Consider the following 22,694-nt stretch of genomic DNA (forward strand, 5'->3'; position numbering starts at 1 on the left):
GAACTCTGATGTGTTGGGAAAGCACTGTTTCAAGGAATAAAATCTGATCTGCAACGGGTGTAATGAAGATATTACTCCGCCAGCTATTGGGAGCCATTTACTTTAGCTTCAGTTTTATTCAAGGCCTCTTTGGTCTTAACCCACTGAATTAAGTCAGGACTTTCAGGCACAGGGCGGATGGTGGGCCTCCACAGAAGCGGCGGTAAGTGGAGTTAAATCTTTTAGGAGTTTCGGTTTCAGTGAATAAAAGACTTTGTCAGTCCTGCCAGAAAGCCACTCTGGTTCTGTCCCATATGTCTCTCTGAGCAAAGCCAGCCTGCCAGTTTGGGATACAGAGCCCAAAGGAACTCGGGATTGGAGGAGCATGTCAATAGAGAGTTAAAGATACACTCCAATTACTAAAGGCAGTATCTGTGCTGAGGCTCCAGAAGCAACACAAATTTCCGCTTTGCCTGATCCACTCAGAGAGAGGTGTTCTGGCTATCTGAGGAGTGAATTTTGCTGACAGATAGCATATGTGGGTTAAAAATTTTCATCAGAGTGAGTAAAAATTAGCTCACTGAGCCTCCAGGCTGCTCCCCACCCACCCCACCCACTGACTTCCTTTTGCAAATACATAAAAGCTCAAATCTTACAGTGGCCTCCGGGGCCCTGCAGGCTGCCCATCTCTCCCATTCTCTCCCTTCCACCAATTCACCTCTCTCACCAAACGACCATATTCCAACCCTTCTGGACCTTCCTTTTGACCCTCAAAACATATTTCACTTGCTGTTTGTTCCCCCTGAAAAAATCTCCTCTTGGTTCTTCATGTACCTGCCTCCCTCTCATTCTTCAGCTCTTCACCACAAGCCACTGTCCCAGATAGCCCTCCATGGCCCCACCTGTGAGAGTTCACTCCTTACTTCCACCCCCCATCACTCTCTGTCTCTTTTCTCTGTCTAGTGCCTTTGTAGCACTGATGACAATCTGCATTCTTATTTGCTTCCTTTTTCTTTCTCCCTCTTTCCTTCCATGAGGGCAGGAATCTATCTGTCGTATTCACCATTATGTGACCAGCGCCTAATATTGTTATTGGCGCTGAAGAGGTGCTCAAGAAATATTTCACGGGGTGAAAGGATGGACGGATGGATGCATGGATGGAGGTGGTTTAACTGCGAGGGAGAATCGAAAAAGTGAGCAGAGACTTCACTTCTCACTTTACGTTTCTGTCATGGTGAGATTATGAAAAGTTCCACTTTCTGTATAGGTTTCTAAAATTAATAAATATTTTAAAGAACTTTGCAAAAAATGAGAACATGAAAATCACACCAAAATTAAGGTGCTCTCGCTCTCTCTCTCTCTCTCTCTCTCTGTTTTTAGAATCAGAAAGCCTTGCAGGCTTCTCGAAGCATTACAGAGCAGAGAACAGAGAGAAACCGACTCTGGGTTGCATCAATGATGGTCACGATAACGACCATATGACAATAATAATTCTAGTTCACACGAAGTGCTTGGGCAGGTCCCAGCACATAGAAAATGCTCCACCTCTGTGGGTCACAATATCACTTGCTTCTCACAGCGATTCTATGGTGAGGATTTCAGAGTCAGTCACTGTACAGATCAGGATGTGGGGTTTGCAGTGTGTCTAACTTGCCTTAAAGGCACACAGCTAGCAACAGGAGGATCCTGGGTTCATTCCAGCCAGAATTAGACAGAAGTTGAGTCGGGTACCACTCTCAGCCAGCTGCCATCACTGAGGCTGTGCAACACCAGGCAAGTCAACCTCTGTGCTTAGTTTTCTCATCTGGAAAATGGGGCTAACAACAGTACCTATGTTTGTAAGGTATTATAAAAAAATAAATGAGTTAATGCATGTAAAGTAGTTGAAATAGTAGTAAGCCTAATTCAGACACTTGGTGGATCTTAGTGATGATTTAATAATGACCATAATAATAGTCATTATCTTCTCAGTAATAAATAGGTAGAGTCCAGTAATCAAAACAGCACTGAGCATAGAGCAAGAATTTAATAACTCTAAGCTATAATTTAATAATTATTAGAATAATAATAACCTCCTCAATGTTATGTCTGCTATTATTAATATTCTTACTACCACATGGACAAGAATACACAAGAATTCTGATTCTTGTGTATGTCTGATTCTTTAAGCTTTGAGGGGCCAGCTGAAGGGTGGTTGCCTGTTTTTATCCAGAACCTTCCCACACTCTTCATTATCAAATGCTGACACGGCAGCTAAAGAATGAAAGAAATGTGTACAATTGTCATGCAGCACCTCCTAGATGAGGTAGCTGAACAGCTGTCAGAAATCATTCCACAGGTCTTATTCCTGACTCACAGTTGCTCTTCATCTCCTGGGAGATGGTGCTGTGTCTTTAGGAGTTCTGTTTTCAGTGAATAGGAAACTTCTTGGTCCACACCACCCTCCATCCCCGGGGAGAAGAAAGGCGGCATTTCATCCCATGACTCATCTGATTTCCTAGACGATTCCCTTTCTCTCAAGGGCTCAGTGGCAATGACGCTGGTACAGATGAAGGAAGGAGCTTTCATATTCTGCCCACATCATTGGCATCATAATACAGAGACATGAACTGCACTTTTAGAGCAAGGATGCTCTCTCTGCTAGAAATTCTAGGACACAAGGGGTCTATTCTATTTTGTGCATTACCATTTATTAAACTTGGAAAGCTTACAATGGATTGAAAAGACTTTTGAAATATTTTACAGCATCAAATTTTGTGTGACTTTAAGTTTTTACACAAAAGAAATATTCAGAAATCTAGTGGTGCCTGGGGAGTTGAATAATCAGTACAATAATAGAAAACAACACATTATTTTACTAGCATCCTTTCCGTGTCTTAAAAGTACAATAAAGCAATGATCTGAACAAGCCAGGTCTATTAAGTATGGTTCATGAAATCACAAAGAACATCTTCATAATCTGAGACCTGGGGTCTTCAGCTAGTCCACTCAGTCCTGAAGTTTTAGTAAGAATTTACTGAATGCATGTGAGTGTATTGGAGTTGGTGGAGATGAAAAAAAAGTGGAGAACAGGCTTTTGCATTTGTAAGATGCAAATAGGGGCCAAGAAAAAGTAAAAGAGAAAGAAGGTAGAATTTCAGTGGAAGGCACAGCATAGAAGGGGGAAAAGACAAGAAGAAGGTTGGTGACCAAGGTGGGTAGGACTGGGACATGAAGAGATGGGGAATTCATCACCCGGAATTCCTGTGGTAAATAGAATATAGATGTGATTTAGTCTAATTATGCTTTTTTTTCTAGCCAGGCATACAGGACCATCATAAGGGTCTCAAACAAATGCAGGTAAAAGTCTGTCAGCTATGTGACCACTAGAAGTTTCCAGTGACAGAAGGCGGCACAGCTTCCTTAGTAAAGGAATGGGCACTCGGGATCTCACAGACTACCCTGATTTCAGAACCACGGACCATAAACACGCATGTGGCGAAGTAAAGACAATATTGCTCGGGTGATTCAGACAAAAACACCCCTCCCTGGCCCTGGCTGGTGTGGCCAGTTGTTTGGAGTGTTGTCCCATAAATAGGAGGGATTTAGATTTGATTTCCACTCAGGGAACATGCCTGGATTGCAGGTTTGGTCCTTGGTTGGGGTGCATGCAAGAGGCAACCAATCGACGTTTCTTTCCCTCTCTCTACCTCCCTTTCCCTCTAAGCATGTCCTCAGGTAAAGACAAAAAACAAACAATCACACCCCTTACCCACTTACCCAGTAAGGACTTTAATATCAATACGAACTCCAGCTCTCCCTAGCTATATAATCTTAGGCAAGTTAATTCACCCCAGTGAGCCTCAGTTGCTTTTTCTATAAAATGGGAATACTAATTCATCCTTGCAGGGTTTTGGGGATTACAGTTGATTGATACTAAGCAACTATTGTAGCCCTTGGCAGGTAAAAGAAAGTTAATACATGATAGCTTTTATTATCATCATCCTGATGTTAAAGAATCAAGCTTTAGTGTGTTCGGACCACAATCTCCTCTTCTATAAAACTAGAGGGTGAGGCCAGATTCCTAAGAACCCTTGCACACAGTTCTAATTTATGTCTGTGATTTCACTTCTGCTTGCATGATCTGAGAACGGCCCCTTTTTTCTTCTGAGTCATGACTAACTGGGTCAAAGATACATTACTCGTATCATGGGCTTATCTTCCTTTCCTTCTACTGCTCAGTTTCAGTATTCCTGACTGGTTTTTCCAGCTTGTTTGTCTGTCTGTCTCTCCGTATTTTTGGTTGCTTTGTTTTTGTTTTTCTGTTTTCCCTTCTAGGGCAGGGATCAGCAAACTCTCCATGGGAAGGGCCAAAGAGTAAATGTTTCAGGCTTTGCAGGCTGCACAGTCTTGATCAGAACCACTCAACTCTGCTATTGAGCGCAATAGCAACCTGGACAATATGGGAATGAATAGATGTGGCTATGTTCCAGGAAAATTTTATTTATGGTGCTGAATGTGAATTTCATATCATTTCCATCTGTTGTAGAATATTATTGCTTTAAAAAAATTTTCCCTGCAAAATAAATACACAAAACCCATTCTTAACGTGTAGGCCATACGCAACACAAAGCAGATAATATTTGGCGTGTGGGCTAGTTTTTTGCCCCATTTTCTAGGAAAAGCTCCAGAGAGAGAGAGAGAGATTTTCTGGGGACCCCATGACCTTCTGACACGTCCCCCACAATGAAGTAAAGACAAGCCCACTTACCACATGATCATGATCACTAACTTCATTACAATCTCATTCAAAATGTTGAAGAAGTCCACCATCAGCTTGGCCTGCTCGCCCATCTTCCCCATGGCGATGCCGAAAGCAATGAAAAACCCGATCAGACCTGTTGGGTGAATCACATTGTACAGGAGCACACGTTATAAAGCGTGTGTGTGTTTCCTCCCCCTTGTCCTTCACCATTTCCGATGTGCGGAGACACACGCTCATGTCTGCCACCCACCCTACGGGTGAGGCGGGAAAAGACGAGAGCACGAGATGTCACGCTGGAAAGACTGGGCCCCTAAGAATAACGGCTTCCCTCAACCCTTTCCCTGAGCAAGTGCAACGACCAGCTGTGTTAGTTTCTTGATGAAAACAAATTCGTTTTCATTCCAAACTGAAACCTACTTCTCCACTCTCTTCTTACTCGTGCAATCATGTATAAGTAGATTTATTAGTGTATAGATTAATGAAGGAAGGCTTGTTAGGATTCGGAGCCAGTATGAAATCAGCAGAGACCAAGTAACCGATAAAGTCTCTGTCAGGGTTCTGTCTACACTGCTGTGGTGTTATTCCGGACTAATACATGGCTGGTTTATTTCACTCTAGGAAAATCAAAATGAAAAATTATTTCTCTATGGCCACATTCTTCATGTGAGGAGGAGAAGGAAAGTCAAGAAATCAAATGGAAAACAAAAAAATAAATCCAAAACAGTTGGGAAAGTCCAAACAACCCAGTTTGGGTTTAAACAGTTATTTATGAATTTATCATAATTCTTTTCATGGTCAGAATGTTAGAATGCTGTTTTTTAAATTGTATTTTTCCAAGATCTTAAAGGCAAAAAGTAGCCTTCGTTGCTTCCTGGCCCCTCAGTCCTTCTCCATTCACTTGGCAGCCTTTGACCTACATATAAGTCCAGCCCCAGCTCTGCCTCCAGGTCAACCCCGATCGAGGCCACAAGGATGTGAGGAGCTCTGTTGCACCTCCTTCATGTCAGCATCCAATTGCATGAGGACCTGGACCAAATCCAACACTCAGCCTGGATCTCGTTTCTGTATCGTTTTTTTCCACACTCCTTGTGCCTCAATTTTCAGTTCTGGGAACCTACCCTACACTTTAGCTCCTCCAAGACTTAGCTTTTCTCTCCTCGCCAACTCCATGCCCGGTCTGGAGTCTCACTCACATCACCCTGGGACTGGGCACATGTCTGCAGGTGTCCCTACACCTGCCTGGGGATGTCTGGATTTCTGATTGCCAATCACTAGGTGCCCCCTCCCCCAACTCCTGGCCCAGTATCGCCACTCTTGGGGCCCAGTGCTGATGACTTGCATGGACTGTCACTCAATGTCCCCTTGGCCACAGGGCCTTGCTGCCCATCTGCCTCTTCTCTCTGATCTGCAGCATGGGCCAGCCTCTCTCCCCTCTCTCTTCCTCTTCTTTCCCACCCTACCCTGACCCAGTTTGGTAGGCCTAATTTCTACTCCTCCCTCTGACGTCTAGTTTCCCATTGTGTCCAGTTGTGCCTAATGTCTTGGGCTAGATCCAGGAAATGATAGCACTATAATCTGATTCTCTCAGAGGGGAACTTTTTTTCTCTCTGAACCTCTGATTTTACCTTTTCCATAGTTACAAAAGCACTTACCACCCCACACCATGCACATATCAACCCAGATTATTCAGCTGCCCTTCAATGGACCTCTTCATCTTCAGCAAAAAGAACCCAGTACTCGCATTCAGGATTGTTAATCCTTGATATTTAATATTTCCCCTTTTCTGCTCTTGGCCAGAAAGATGGATAAGTAACTTACAAGGGAGTTACTGGCCATAAAGACAAAGGCTCAATAAGAATTAGATCCAGGACAGAGTGGCCTCGTTCTGCAGTAACATATAAAATCAAATCCAGGCTATTGTCAAGCCCTTCTCTTGAGTCTATAGAGAGGAGTTTGCGAGGTGTATGATGAGAAATAATCTGAACATTCTGGCCTAGAATAGCTAGTATTACTTGGTTAATTGCATATGTAAATTTTAAGAGAAAATGAGCAGGGTCTCAAGGTCCCGAAGAACTGGCATAAAAAAGTGTCCCTGGCAGGGTCAGCAGAAACGGGCCATATGGATAGGTACCAGAGAGAGCTGGTTAAGGGGCGATCTTGCACTGTTGATTTAAGCAGCTGGGATTAGAGTAGAGTCCAGAAGTGCTCTGGAGGTTTTCTGGGAAAGAAAGGGAACTTTAATGAAGTTCGAGGCCAGAGCCAGGGTTTTATCTTTACTTATTGCAATGCTCGATCCTTGGGACTTTCCAAAGCCAAAAACAAAACACAGAAAAGACACCATCTCTGCTTTGGAAAACCATGGAAAGAACCGTATTTCAGCTATGATTTGTAACTGGGTAGTTTCTCAACAGTCTAACTTCCCTTGGCTTTCCAGAGCCTCAAACTGCACTTGGAAACCCACGTCCAGCTTGTTATTTCCCTCTGGAAACACTGACTCATTCAACTCACGACGGAACAGTGGTGTTTCATCTGAACAAAGCCCTCTAAGACTTCGTCCTTTGAGTTGAGGGAGTAGTGAGCTGTGTCGAAACTCCCCAGTACAGTCAAAGGTCGTGTGTCTTCCCAGAATCCACCAAGACTTTGCAAATGACCTTGAGAGTCTTCTGAATGATTCACTCCAAAGCTTTGGCCCCATTACTCATGGCTTCGACCTGCCCCAGAGTGTGTGGAAGACTGGGGAGCCACTCTGACCCCAGGGTTTGGGAAAGCAAGGGCAGTTGGGAAGGTCCTGAAAGGGTCACAGATATCTGGGAAGGTCCTGAAAGCGTCACAGATAATCTGGGCAGTGGGAGACAGAAGCCACTCGGGGGTAAATGCTGAGGATATTTGCAAACCTTCCTTCTCAGAGGACTCTCCCACTCTCTCTTCTCTCCTTCCTCCTTCATCTCACTCTGATGGCGGCAGTGTTTACTGATTTTTCCATTGCCTGGCAACCAAGTCAGCTTATCACCACCCTCCATCCCTGCTTACCCAACCTGCTTCCTGCCAGGCCGGAAAAAAAAAGATGCCTCACTGAAGCTTCTGCTTTTCAGTAGCTGGACAATCCTGGCCCCTCTACCCCTTTCAACTCTTCTGGATAAAAAGGAGTAAGGTTACCAAATTTAAAACAAATAAGCAAACAGAATAGGTAGTTAAAATTTGAATTTCAGAAAAACAATGAGTAAAATTTTTTAATATCAGTATGCCCCATGCAATATTTGGGACATACACTAAAAATTGTTTGTTACTGATCAGAAATTTACATTTAACAGGGCATTCTGTCTTTTATCTGACAAGCCTACTACGGAGACAAGGGTATTCAATCTCCTAGATGGCAGAGTGGAAGTTCCACTGAGCTCATCCGTGTCTAACAGCTCTCACTCAAATCCTGAGAAACCTTGCTTGCATGGACCAACACATTTCCTCCACCCAGATTCCCCATTTTCCCCAGTTTATGGCCATCTGTCCCTCTTTCTTGTCTTGGAGACACCATTCTAATAGTGGACGGGGGTTAGGGCCGGGAGTGGACCCAGGGGATGGGTAGGGAGTAAGCACACTCGAGGCACTCACATTGTGGAGGGGTCTCTATCCTGGGTGGAGGAGGACTGCCTTATTGAGTTCCTTATTGAGTTTCCTTATTGAGTTCCTCAGCTCACCTTCAATAATGATAGCAGCTCACACGAATAAAGCCTGTGGCATGTACAGTTGTGCTGTACACGCACAGTCTCATTTCATCTTCACACTGATCTACAAGGGAAACGCCGATCCATCCCCACGTTACCAACGAAGCTCAAGAAGTGGGGAAACTGCCCGTGGTCGGATGAGCAGAGAGCGGTCCGTAAGAGACCCAAGCCCGGTCCGCCCAACTCCAGAGCCGAAGAAGAGCTTCTAGGATGACACGCTAAGGCTCCAGGCTAGGGGAAAGCGCTCATTACAAGTCCAGGAAGTTAAACAAGGTCATCTCCTGTCGGGAAGCTGCTCTGGTAGGCAACTGATAGTGTTGTCCTCCTGATGTCCATGTTGTCCTCCTGATAGTGCTGCGTTGTTTATAGACTGTGAGAGCTAGGGGTGGGGGGCATCACCCATGCCTAGCACAGTCCTGATATACAAGGGCAGCTAAAAAAGTGCTTAGGAAACGAAAGAGCTGGATGTGCCACTTTATGAAGTGGTGAGTCAGAGAGAGTGACTTGCCGACGCCACACAGCATATCAGGGAATGTGCCCATGAATGCTCATGCTGTCTATTTTCCCACACCTGACCTCTTGTTGTCCTGTCCCTCAGGCGACTGCTTCTGCCACTCTCCCTCTCCCTCAGTCTCTCAGCTGCCAGTCCCCGTGACCCTCAAACTGCTCCCCAGAGAGGGCCTCCTGCTCCCCCTAGAGGTCGGCAGAGCCATCGGTTTCCTGAGGAGGGAGTGAGGGATGCAAGGTGCTGAGAGGCAGGCAAGGCTGCCCCCGGTTGTGGAGGCAAAGGATCCTCCCCCAGGGAATTGAATCCCAAGTTGCCCACCTAAGACATTCATGCCGTCCTTGAACTCCAGGCCCTTCTTGATAACCAACTTCGTTTCCTCAGGCGCTGCTGTCGCAGCCTCCGTCAACAGGGAGACGACAGAGTTGGTGACATTGCCTTCCTCTTCTGGTTGAGGTGCCACCAGGACTTTCTTCGTCACTGTTTGAATCTAATGGAGTGAAAGAAAGAAACACATAAAGAGGAGGCTTGGTCCAAAAGGTTAAGCCTGGCCACTTACCTATTTTAAATTCCTAGTTATGTTAAAAATAATTAACAAATGCCAAAGCAAGGTTATGAAGACTGGGGACTAGTTTGTGTCTGTGTTTAACAAGGTGAGGCTTTATTCTTCTTCTACAGTGGGGTGTGAGTGTCCTCATCACGTGATAATTACAGGATTTGTAACACTCGTTGGTAACAGGCTACAGACAGAATGGTTCGGTCATGGGACACGAGCTCCAACCTGGGGGTGGGTGTCTGCTTCTTTCGCCCCATCATGGTAGCTCTGGGCCTCAGGACAATATCAAATGTCCACCATGGACAATCCTCACAATGTGAGGCCCAGCTGGGTGACCCTGTGGCCCCTTGTGATGAAACCTAGTCAAGAAGAAGAAGACAAGGGTCTGCACTTCATGCTCTGCCTGTTTGGCTCCCTCCCACCTGGTTCCTGTGGGGGAAAGTCTTCACAGACCAACTTATGTGGGTCCTTCCGGACCCAGGCTCTGCTGACATCTCCGCCTGGGTGCCAGATGTGCCCACCACCAGCAGCCACCACGGCAAGGGTGTCGGCTTGTATTCCAGACCCAAACGTAAGCTGGGAAGACACCTGCTCCTTCTGGGTACTGATGCCAAGCCTTACTCGATGTTCCCCAAGCATCTCAGTGCAAATGGCCTCCCAAGAACCTCTCAAGCTATTCCTCGACATCTGTGGCAGCCATCCTATTTTTAAAGGTGCCAGGCACCCTGCGTGCCGAGTGCTGTGAAACCCACATCTGAGCCCAGAGAATCACTCCTTCCAGGGCACTAAAATAGCACTCACACAGAATCCCGGAATGTCAGCACTGGCACGGAGTTGGCAATAAATGGCTGAACCCTCAATAGATACGGGGGGGAAAGCATGGGGGCTCTGGTGACTTTTCAGACGTCATGGAGCTATTGGCAGAGCTGGGACTTCGACTCAGATGACATGACCACCAGTGAGTTCTCGGCACCACAAGTGCTGCATGGTAAATTCTATGGGCCCGGTCCCACTGCAGCTGGGCCCAAGGGTAGGCCATGCTTGATCTGACCGTTTATCAGAAATGGCAGAGAAGAAAGCAGCGTTCTCCAAGCTGGGGCAGGTGCTCCCTGTTCCAGCCCGGCCACATGCTTGCTCTCGCGCAAGGAGGAAGAAAGCCCAGGCTCAGCGTGTGAGGAGGGAAACAGGCAGATGTGGGCCCCTTGGNCTAAAATAGCACTCACACAGAATCCCGGAATGTCAGCACTGGCACGGAGTTGGCAATAGATGGCTGAACCCTCAATAGATACGGGGGGGAAAGCATGGGGGCTCCGGTGACTTTTCAGACGTCATGGAGCTATTGGCAGAGCTGGGACTTTGACTCAGATGACATGATCACCAGTGAGTTCTCGGCACCACAAGTGCTGCATGGTAAATTCTATGGGCCCGGTCCCACTGCAGCTGGGCCCAAGGGTAGGCCATGCTTGATCTGACCGTTTATCAGAAATGGCAGAGAAGAAAGCAGCGTTCTCCAAGCTGGGGCAGGTGCTCCCTGTTCCAGCCCGGCCACATGCTTGCTCTCGCGCAAGGAGGAAGAAAGCCCAGGCTCAGCGTGTGAGGAGGGAAACAGGCAGATGTGGGCCCCTTGGTCTGGGCAATGTTGGCATGAAGAGAGAATTCAGGAGTGATCATAAGGGAAGATTCCATGAGCAACAGAGCCATGCGCCCAATAACAAGCTGGAGACAAGAAGCCGTCTGTAGACCTATCCTAAGAATACTAAAGAGACCAAAGCTTCAGAAGTTCAAAGCTATAATGGCCACAGGCCGAAATAAATGGTGGCTTCCAGGGTCGTGTTGGAAGCAGGTGCTCCATGTCTGACACCTCTTGAGTCTTATGTCAAGAGTAGGCCCTCAGGATCACAGGGCTGAGTGACTAACCCCAGGACTGACAGCTAGTAGATGCTGAAGCAGGCTTCAAAATGAGTGATGTTTGCACAGAGCAGTGGCTTAAGTTGAACATAGGGAGACTGGGATGTTAAAACACAGGCCTGGTCCTCTAGCTGGGCTCTCAATTCAGCGCCTGTCTGGGTTGGACAAGCCCATCTGGGTGCCAAGTCCAGTCTACTCGAATCCAGACCACCAGGGTCTCTCACCTTCAAACCTGCAAAAGCCTGCTCAGTGACCTTCCCACCTCTCTTCCTGTCTGCCTACAATCACCAGGTTGGTATAGCTACCTCGAGCTCTGTCTATATCCATAGATGCCAGACTATTGTTTTTTTTAAATAGAAAAACAGTCTTCTCTCTGCCTAAAACTCTCTTAGAATAAGAATCCAAGTCTGACCCCAGACCCCCAGGCCATGCCTGAGCTGGATTTTGCTTACCCCACTCCCCACACACTGGCCTCCCTTCTGGTCTCTGAACCCCCTAAGTACCTTCCAGCCTCTGCACACCTGGGCCTCTGCTGAGCAGGCCATTCCCCCAAGTTTTCACCTGGCTCATTCTGACCCCCCAGTGCCTCAGCTCAGATGCCCCATCCCCACCCGAGTGACTGCCTAGCCCTCCATCCTGCCCCCAGCCCTCAGAGCACACGACTTAATTTCTAAGTATCTTGTGTGTTTACCTGATATTCTTTCTGCTCTAGCCCGGCTCACCCTCTCCCAGTGGAAGTGAGCTCCACACAGCAGGCACTCCAACTTCCCCATTCCCTCGGCCTCCAGGATGCAGCAGAGAGCGTGGCACCTGAGAGGTGCTCACATCACCTGCACAGCGAGCAGGCACAGATCACTGAATTCCGTGGGAGAGAAGGCCCACCATGGTCCCTATTGCTGGGTGCCATTGAGTATGATCAGGCCGTCCCGTGCAGCCATGGATCTCTTGGCAACCTCACCTTGGTTCCCAGTCAGCCTTAATCGGCAAGCAGGAGGCCTCCCTGGTCTCAAAGACACAAGTCCTGCCACCGTGGGTCAGACAAACTCTGCTCTGGGGACAACCCACCTTCTTCTTTTTTTTTTCAATTTAATCTTTTTTAAAAAGATTTTATTTATTTATCTTCAGAGGGGAAGGGGAGGAGAGAAGGAGAGAAACATCAATGTATGGTTGCCTCTTGTGAGTCCCCTGCCAGGAACTGGCCTGCAACCCAGGCATGTGCTCTGACTGGGAATCGAACTGTGATCGTGTGGTTCGCAGGCCTGCGCCCAATCCACTGAGCTACACCAGCCAGGGCTCAATTTAATCTTTATGGTATTTTTTCCATTACCATTTAGTTCCCTTATACCCTCCTCCCCTCAGCAATCACCTCACTGTTGTCCATGCCCACGAGGCACTTTCTTCTTTACGTCCCTGTATCTAACTGGTCATGAAGCCCCCTCCACCCAGAGAGGCGATCTGAAATCACTCTGAGCATTGCCTGTGGACAGGAAGGCGCCTCTCCAGCACCCTTCCTCTCTGTAATGTCACCCTGTGAGAGTTGCCTTTCTTCTAACCCTCTTCAAGGTTCTCTTAAGTCCATGGCAAGGCGGCTAGTTTAGATGCCCTTCCTCTGGGCTGCCTGAAGTCTGGCTTAAGGGATCTGTACCCTCCCTCTCCCTGAGCTGAAAGATTCCACCCAATTTGTTGTCTGTCCTAACCCAAAGGGAATGTGACTCTGGGCTTAGCTGGGGGACTAAGGGTTCATTCCTCATATGAATTTCGCCAGTGGAGGGGGTGGTCAGGATGGGCCTGGGACAGAGAACGCCACAGCTCTCTATTCTAGTGTCATACAGTGCCCCCCGGTCATGCACAGCCGTGTGCAAAGAATTCCCCTTGACCAGAGAGGTCACCCAGCGCAAGCGTGGCAGACACCACCAAAACTCACCCGGAGACAGGAGCAACTGTGCTGAGTGTCTACCTGCTTCTCAGTCCTGCTTCACCCACCGACCCGCATGGGGCATGGTCGCCACCAAAACCAGAAGGAGGCTCCAATCTGCCCCTCCCCGTCCCTCTCTCCTGCCCCCACCCCCAATTCTTCTACCGGATCACCTATGGTTCCAGAATGCTCTTTCCAAAACAGTAAGAATGGACTTGGCACCCAATTATGTCTATCACCTCAAAACAAGCAAATTCATCTTCTAAGCAGGCTGGCGAGGGGAAGCACAATGTACAAGGAGAGGGCCAGTCAGCACCGGCTTCTTTCTACCCACTCCCCACCCAGCTACCCCTGCCTGGAATGGCTCCTGTTCATACAGCTCCTTGCTACAGGGACACCTAAGTGGCTTTGGGAATCAGGGAACATACCCACCCAGAGTACTCTGGGCTTGCAGCGGTTGGCAATTACATTTGGGGGGCAGCTGGGAATACAGGATGTCCCTAATCCCAGAATATTTCTGGGATTCCCAGAAAGGTCTGAAGGAAGTTTCTTGGTTCTAGTTTAGTTCCCACTTGAGCTAAGGCAAACTGAGGTGTATTCTAACCTGAGCTGGCCTTCGAGCCAGACAGCAGGCTGCTGAGGGGGGCCCAGGCAGCCGGCTCAGCGGTTCCACTCAGCAGGCTCATCTGTTCCTAAGAATCACAGGTTTTTAAAAATAGGCACACCCATATGTGGTGGGCAGAAGTAGTCGCCGCTGCAAACTTTTGCAGACCCATTTTGCAACACCCAGCAAATTCAAACTTTAAAGCTTCTTGGCAGGACATCTTACCTTCTAGGAATGTATCGTTTAGAACTTGTATGCAGAAATAAAAAAGGAAGCAAGCAAGAGAGAATGCTGAAATGCTCTTAAATGAAAAAGCACAGTGCAACATGGTACATACGATGCAGTAACACTTGGGGGGATTTTTCAAAGATTATATACACGTGCATTTTACACACACACATACACACAAGCAAAATTCTCAACATGAGCGGCTCTAGGGAAGCGAAGACTTGAATTTTTCCTTCACGTACATGCATCTGTACTATTTAGACATTTCACAAGCCCCATGTGTTACTACCACAATTTAAAAAAATACCCAATTCCCAGCCCCCGCTCCCTGGAGATTTTGACTTCATAGAGCACGTGTATTTTTTGAACACACCACATGTGGTTTGGCTACATTGCCAAGATCTAGAACCTCTGGGAACGCTAGAGGGCTGTGGGCAAGGGCGATAAAAATGTGCCCTTGGATGATGCTGAGGCAGGAATAAAAAAAGAAAGGCAAAAAAAAAAACACAAAAACTAGAAGTGGTATTGTGAGCTAAAAAAAAGGTGGTATAAAAAACCCCACATGACTTCGAGTCCCCAACCCTGTCCTAGGTCACCTCAGACATACCTAGACAGAGATAATTAAGTATTAAGAAAATCATTCCCCAGAGCTGGTTCATTGAAATCGACTTTGCATTAGCACCCGGGGAACCTGGGAGCTTGAACAGGCAGGAAAATCGGAACCTTGCATTACCTGTTGGAAACAGGCTTGGACCAGGTTTTCCGGGAAGAGATTTCGAATGAGGTCCAGAAAGGCATCCAGGCTGGACACTTCATCGTTCTTCTTCCCAGGCCCCAGCTGCTTCTTAAGTCTGGGGTTCCCTGGGTGGATGGCCAAGACCAAGATGACCCCCAGGACTGCGGCGATGATGGTCGTGGACATGTAGTACACCATGGCTCTTGTGCCCAGGCGCCCACTGGCTTTGGCATCCAGGCCTGACAACCCTGGTTGAAGAAGAAACCCAGAGGAATTAATTCGGGGTCATTTCTGTTAATTACCCACCTCTGCATACCTGTACCTCAGCTTCCTAGCATTCAGATGGAGTCATGCTTAATTAAACCTTTTCCTACTAAATATCAGGTCAATCCCACAGTTGGCAATTCTATTTTTCCAGGACATTTTTGAGATTCTGCAAAAACTGGGGAGACATGACAACCTCTGATCCAGAGTTTATAAACTGGTCGGTGTTTCCTTTTTGTCATCTGCAATAGTGAGTTAAAATGAAGTTGAATAAATTTAAATATGTTAAATTCTGAGAGCATGTCCTTCCCACTTAGTTGGTATCAAAACATCCTTTTGTGAGGGGATGGGAGGTGTGTGGGGGGGTGCATGCTAGTTTTTTATTTGTTCTCTCTGTTGTTGCTCTTCGTGTCCTCATGTCGGGGAATAAAAGCTGGCAGCAGCGTGTCAAGCCTCAAAACTTTTGAATATATTGCTGGTCATTGAAATCGAGACTGGAATAGCAACGTAGGAGAGCCCTCTCACATTCTCCAACCTGTGTAGGGATCAAAGAACTCATGCATAAGGCACTCCCCAAAGATAAGAGCTTCACTGGGACTGTGGGAGGTTCTGGGACTGTTGGAGGGAATTCCACGCAACTCACAAAAACTCCAGCCTTCACGGTTTTTTTCCCAGTTGCTTCTTCAATTTTCTACTTCCTGGTTTCAGTTCCTGCTTTTACTAAACAAAGAGATCGCACCCCCTTTGGGGCATGGGGGAGGAAGTCCTGGATGTTCATTTCTCCGAATTAGGCTCACCCATATACGACATAACCCATTTCTTACAACCTAAAGTCTGGTTCTCGCCAAAGAAAGCTAGGCTTCCCTACCAGGTTGGCCAGCACACAGTCTGTTAAATGGGTGTGGAGAACATTTCCTCCAGTTTGGAAAGGAACATTGAAGGTGAAAGCACAGCTTCACTCAGTCTGGGGTTGAACAAAATAATAAGGCTTTCTGGAACCCGAGACCCAGCATTTCCGGTCCCTGGGTCACTGGTCAAAGCTGAGACTTTAGGATGATCTATCTGCCTTGGCATCCAAGTCTCCTGGAATCACCAGAGGCTTGCTTCCCTCGTAAAGCAGGCTGTCCAGAGGGACAACTTTCTCAAGGTCACCCAACCTGCTGGCTTCTAAATATGGACTGAAGCCCAGCGTTTCTCTTTATCTCAGAGCTTCGTCTCTATGCTACAACAATTTTCATGCTGTTCTAGTAACAGCATTCAGTAAGGAGGAAAGTACCAGTATAAACTCATGGAGGGAAAATATTCTTTCATATAAAACAATTTTTTTCAACCCAAACAAGTGACCGTGATATACATAAGGCAAATTTTCTTCTGAAAAAGTCAAAGAGCTTTCCTATCCAGTATTTCATTTGTTTTAACACTTATTTCCCTCCACACTCAATGAAACAGTAAATTTTATTTTTTACTTATCATCTTTATCACTTTCCGAACAAACTATAATTTAGAGAATGAGAAAACATATACACTAAAAATCAGAATCACTAAAGATACTACCATTTTTAACGTGAGGCTGTTTCCTTTTCATCTCTAGTTGCTTGGACAGGCAGACGGGCTGCCCAACCGATGGCAAACTGCTTTCAGGGTTCATTGTCCCCGTCTCAGAGACAGGAAAACAAAGCCTCTAGTGTGAAGACACAGACGACCGCATTCCTTCCTTCCACCAAACAGAGATGCAATGGTCAATCCCAAAGCCGAAGCAAGAGTGGACCGGGCACCGGAGAGCTAGGTGGACTTACCTGTGATTAAACTGGAGATGATTAGAGGGAGAATGAGCATTTTTAGCATCCTCATGAGTATATCCCCCGGGAAGGCTATTAACATAACCACATCAGGGTGGATAGGAGACGCGAAGCGAAGAAGCCCTCCACACACTGCCCCCAGGATGACACCTATAAATAGGGAAGGGGCGGGGGGAATCTGGGTTTAGTTATTGTATACACTAGTCGATTGAATATAGCTCTGAGATCGTATTTCAGTGACACTGACCTTCCCCATTATTCTCTACTATCAGATGACGAATAACATGTAACAAAAATACCACTAGATAAGTGAAATTGATGTTGATGACTCGTAAGAGGATATTTTGTACCTCCAGCCACTCTGCAAGAGTCAAGGACAGCCTTCACCAGGCTTTATGGGAAGTATGTCACGCAACTGGACTCCAACTTTTTCGAGACTATCGTCCGTGTGCAGAGTCAGAGATTTGTCAGTAGAAACAATCCAAGGGCCAGAGATTGCTTTTCCTCGGCCTGGCCACATGGAAGGATGATTCGTGCATTTCTTCCCTTCTCAGTTGCATACCCTATAGAAGGAACATTTGACTGCCTGAGCTAACGTGAGTTTCCTTTTTTTTTCCTTCTGTTTCCTTTAACTTCCAATAATTTCCCTGTGGTTTACCCTCAACAAGTTTTGTCCTTCACTTCTACAGCCTGTTATATAGTCTTCAGACTCACTGATCTTATGGGCGATCAAGAAGAATCTCTAAAATTATATCACTGGGGAGGAAACAATTCGGGCCAAGATGCTGGCAGGAGCCTCTTGTTTTGCACGCTCAGGGCTTCCACAAGGGAAGCTCCAGATTTCTCCGACCAGGCGGCCAACAGAAACAACCCTTGTGCAAACCACAAATCAGGTCATAACACCACTGACTCCGAGCGAGAGGGGAGTTCCCAGTCTGTGGGTGATAGTGTTCACCCCGGGGACACGGAGGGAGTCACGTGGCCAAAAGCCTGGGTCTTTCTTCTTCCACAGGTGAAAAATATACTTCTTCAAGACCTATAATGAATGACATGTACTTATGCGGAGGCTAGCCCTTGGAAAACCCTGCCATGCCTGTGGCCTCTCGTCATGAAGGGAGCGGAGCTACGGCAAGCGGCCAGCGCTGGCCCTGGTCCGCTGAGACCGGAGATGACTGCTCAGAGACGAGGCCATGGCATGAAGGGTGCGGGGTGGTGAGTCGGGGTGGGCAGATGAACCGTTCGTGGCTTCTGTGTGTAGCCTAGGTGACAGCTGAAGAACAAGGGAGGGACCAAGAAAGGACATGGTGTGGTTACCACTGCAAGAAACTGCAATTTACTACATTCTCAGTAAGTCCTGATTGAAAACCTAAGACCAAACTAGTCACACAAGAGGACAACTGTGGTGTGGGCGAGGACTGCAGCAAGGGAACGAGGCCTTTGAGAGAGCACAGGAGCAGATCAAGGCTTCGGTACAGCTTCTCTCACACTGACCTCGATGAACTAACGTGCTAAACTGATCGAAGTTAATAAAATTTCAGACGCGATGAGACCTTGCGCACTATCTTAGTGGGGTTTTCTGCAACCGTTGCCTTTATCTTCGTGTAGGTATTTTTCTCAATGGGGCACACTGACCACCTGCTTTGGAATCTTCTAGAAGGTTTGTTAAGCTACAGCGTCCAGGCCTTTGTTCCAGGTGGCCCCGGGGCACGTTTCCACAGATCGGCAGCCCTGGGATTCTGCCAGCTTCACACTCTCTGAGCATCCTGAAATTTGAGAACCACTTGCATCCCAGAGAGAAAACCCACGTCCAGGGCCGGTGAGGGGGAAGGGGAGGTGATACCGAGGAGGCAGCCGTGCTGGCGCTCCCTGGAGCACGTGGGAGGGCTGGCTGCCAGTACCAGCTTCCTCCCAGAACCAGGAGAGACTGAGAGAAGAGGGGCAGGTAGGGAGGTGCCTGTCACCTACCAAACACCGTCAGAGTGAGCAGGAGGTTCTTCCCCAGCTTGTCGCACAGCCGCCGCCCCAGATGCCGGGGCTTCGGCTCCTCGGAGCTGAGGTGGCTGTCATGCATTCGCACTTCAACCTGCTTGGGCATGATGTTGGCACTAAAAGAGAGGGGAAGGCCATGGTTAGAGACCATTGGGCACCTCCCCGACCCCGCTGGAGGGCCTCCAGTAGGAGGAGTAGTAACTGGCTTCCCCCACGCACAGCTGGGAATCTGGAAACACTGGCAAAAAAATCAAAACCAAAAAAAGCATTCAGGTTATCCTGAATTCTGGTTCACCCATGAGCAGGACACAAGGACACAGCGAATATCTACGTACCAGATGCTTTGGTCCCCGGGATCTTGGATCGTCACAGTAAAGAAAGGAAAGACTGCAGGAAGAGGGCGGGTTTGTCCAAGGGTTGTTTACCCCTTAACTCTCATAGGTGAGTATCCGCATCCCTTTAGACAGAAAGAAACTTGCCCGGGGTCACAGGCTAAAAGAAACGGAGACCAAACCCAAAACCTGAGCTCTTTCCTTCTGTAAAAGCTGCAAAAGGGTGACTTTGAATAACTAAGGTCACAGCCTAAGTCATACTAAATTAAAATGCCTCTAAGCTCAATCAAGCCTTCCCCAATCTGGACACAGGAAAGTCATAAGTGCTGGTACTCCAAGTTTTGTCTTTCCTTCAGAAAAGATAGTTTATCCATTTTTTAAAAAAAATTTAATCCTTTGTGGCTTTCAAAAGATCGCTTGCATTATCAGGGCTCTGCTGAGTGCCCAAGAGCCAGTGTAACTCAGCATCAGAGAAGTAGGGTCTTAGGAGGCATGAGATCACCTCCATCCCGGATGCAGCCAGGCCCTTTCCCAGATGAACCCATGGGGTCCAAAATGGTGCGAGAGTCTGCAACGGAGCCTTGGCCAGGGTACGAAGCATACTTGCTCTTTTTTTGAGCTTTGTCATTTCCCAAGCCAGTAAGATTTCAAATTTAAGCTTGAGAATTGACATAGAGAGGCCAAATTTTTACTCTGACAACTTAGAACACTTCTGTTAGCTGCCCTTTGGAATCACCATCATCTGATAAAAGAAAAAGATAGTCTTGAACACCTAGAAAGGCAGGCCACGATCTCTTAATAAATCACAGTGCCTTGTAAAATAGAGGGTACTAGCCTCACTCAGATAATCTCACCACAGACTGGAGAAAATGTCCTTCAGAACTAACACCAATCTGCAGACCTGTGGTTTGCCATCGCTGGTTAGAATGGAAATAGCATTTGGGTTTGCAGTCAGAGAACTTGGGTGTCAGGTCCTGGCCCCATCCTTTGCCAGCTGGGTGGTATGTAGAAGCACAAGACTCAATGCCAGCCCTGTGGAAATTAAACACGACCACATATGGTAGAGGCCTGGCATGGCAGCTGACATAGGTAGCTCCTTTCTCCAGAGAGACTATGAAGAAGAGACACACCATACTTGTCAAGTTCATGACAAGGGTGACATTGAACTCAGGGATCTACCCAGGTGCACCACCATTCCAATTAGACAGCACGCTCAGCATCCAGGTTCAGAACTAAGTCCAGGGACCCAAATACAGCTGCACACTTACTTTTTCATAACAGGCTGTTTAATATACTTGCTACAAAAATGCAATAAAATTGGGAATAATGTCGCGTGGTCAGGTAAAATACCCAGAGGAGATTGCTAGTCAAAATTATAAGCTTTCTTTGTGTCCACCCCCTCAATGGCCTAATTTTCTACTCATTTTGTTAGTTTCCAGGCAACCTCTGACCGCCTAGCACATGCGTGTGCTAATGATCACTCAGACCATCTGAAAAAGAAAATCGGACAGGGCGGCTCAGAGCCAGCAGATGAGGTCCTTTCTGATCCCCAAGCAGTGACTCCCACATCCTCTCGTCCCCGAGTGAAACAGACATAAAAGTCCTTGTTCCAAGAGAGCACAGGGCCATGATCAAAACAATCTTTTCAACACGGATAGACCGCATTTTTATGTTTGCATTGGATCTTTTTATATCTTTAAACATGACTCTAGCCAGCATGCTGAAGCTCTCAACCGGAAAACTGGCAACAGAGAGCAGGGGTCACATGTGTTTGAAATGGTGATCGTATTCCATCAGCCAGCCAGCCCTTGGCAAAGCTCTGGGAAACCCCTCAGAGGGTCACCCCCGCCTTCTGTTTCCATTGAATCCCTCCTGCCATTGAAATTAGAATCAGGCACATGGTTGGTTTTTAAGTGAGACTAACAAGCATTTAAAGCAAACATTCTGGCAAGAGCCACATGATGTAATGGGAGCGCCAGGCACCAAAACAGTCACGTCAAAGGGAAAACACACAAATGCTAGGTTAACGTACACACCCGACCCAGCAACATGTTGGATGCCTGTTGCGCTCGGTTCCAAGTGGCACAAAACGCGTTTCATGGTGTGTTTTTTAAGCCCTGACAAAATGTCCCTGAAGCCCTGAATCAAAACAGCCACATCAAAGTGGCAACATCAAAACGCTATGAACCCACAAGTATTTATTGAGACAATTCCTGTAACTTGCCCTCTTGGAATTAAAGAAATGCTCCAGGCCCATAGGAGTTCCTAACATCTGCACACAGAAAATAATTTTTAAAGCGTGTCAAGGCTTCAGCGTGCGTCTGGGGACACAGGGAGGCTCCTGAGAACTCTTTGTAAAGATTCTGTGCCAGTTTAAGTAACCCCCGTAGGCCCAGGACCCTAAGAGTTTGAACTGGGGATAGTATAGACTATAATGTTACATAATATTACATAACATAATATAGAGATGCCTCTAAGCCTCATCATCTTCAGGACAGGTACAGTTTCGGAAATGTGATTACAGGCACAGACAGCTAGGGAAGTGCTGGTTGCCGAGCGCACAGAGCAACAACGGCGATGACAAGGATAACCGGTACGTACTGAGACCCCGTGTCAGACACTATACTGGGCAACGAGGAAGGTGTAACCCTCGCTTTTCAGGACTTACAAGGGGAAACAGAAATTGTATTGTACCTTACTTGTCTGCTTGACGTACGGGCAACGGAAAAGTGCTGTCTGGGTTAACACAGGAGATGGTAAGAATGGTGCCTGACCTACATTTGGGGAATAGGAAGAGTGTTCTAGAAAGGCTTCCAAGAGGAGCTGATTCCAGCGTTAGATCCTAAAGGGTGGATGAAGTGTAAATGTGTACATCCCCCACCAGCTGTGCACCCTGGGGTGCAGGTCTGTGATCCTTAACACCCGGTACCAAGTGCTTGACAAATGTTTGTTCAAAGAAATGAAGAATTGGAAAGCAGCCATAAAGGGCATCTTGCTTTCTCCTGGGAACGAGGCCCTTCTGTGGTCGACTGGAACATACCACTTTGGCAAGACCCCTTGCCTTCTTGCCTTTGTTCCACAAATTTCTACTGGGCACGTATTGCAGGCCCCATGCTGTTCCAGGAGCTGATGAGAGGGCAGATCAACAAGACAGACAACACCCTTGCTCTCGTGCAGTGAATGTCTTAGTGGAAGAACAAATAAATGGGTAAATATATTTCAAGTGGAGATGGGTGTTAGGAGGAGGGGGACATGTGGGAAGAAGGCAGAGGAACTTTTCCTTCAGGAGACCAGGGAAGGCATCTGTGGTAAGGAGGCATTTAAACAGAAACCCGAAAGGGATGAGAGGTCTCCGAAATTAATTGTGTAACATGTCCAGAGCTTTGCAAATAAATGGAATACACACAGTTTGG

The 22,694-nt window shown here is 47.1% G+C and overlaps 1 protein-coding gene across 6 annotated transcripts in view; it reads right to left on the reverse strand.

Annotated features, from left to right (window-relative positions):
• The window catches only part of SLC1A2 (solute carrier family 1 member 2), a 141,263-nt gene that overhangs the window by 38,687 nt on the left and 79,882 nt on the right, over positions 1–22,694 (reverse strand). For all 6 annotated transcript variants that reach the window (XM_037040509.1, XM_037040506.1, XM_037040508.1 and 3 more), the window contains exons 2-6: positions 18,926–19,065; positions 16,958–17,110; positions 14,895–15,145; positions 9,272–9,440; positions 4,730–4,856 (exon numbers count right to left, since the gene is read on the reverse strand). In XM_037040509.1, the coding sequence (XP_036896404.1) occupies positions 4,730–4,856; positions 9,272–9,440; positions 14,895–15,145; positions 16,958–17,110; positions 18,926–19,065 (840 nt within the window). The remainder of the gene's footprint in view (positions 1–4,729; positions 4,857–9,271; positions 9,441–14,894; positions 15,146–16,957; positions 17,111–18,925; positions 19,066–22,694) is intronic.

This window comes from Sturnira hondurensis, unplaced genomic scaffold (assembly GCF_014824575.4).
Source record: "Sturnira hondurensis isolate 20B ecotype Veracruz unplaced genomic scaffold, ASM1482457v3 Scaffold0002638, whole genome shotgun sequence".
Taxonomy (NCBI): domain Eukaryota; kingdom Metazoa; phylum Chordata; class Mammalia; order Chiroptera; family Phyllostomidae; genus Sturnira; species Sturnira hondurensis.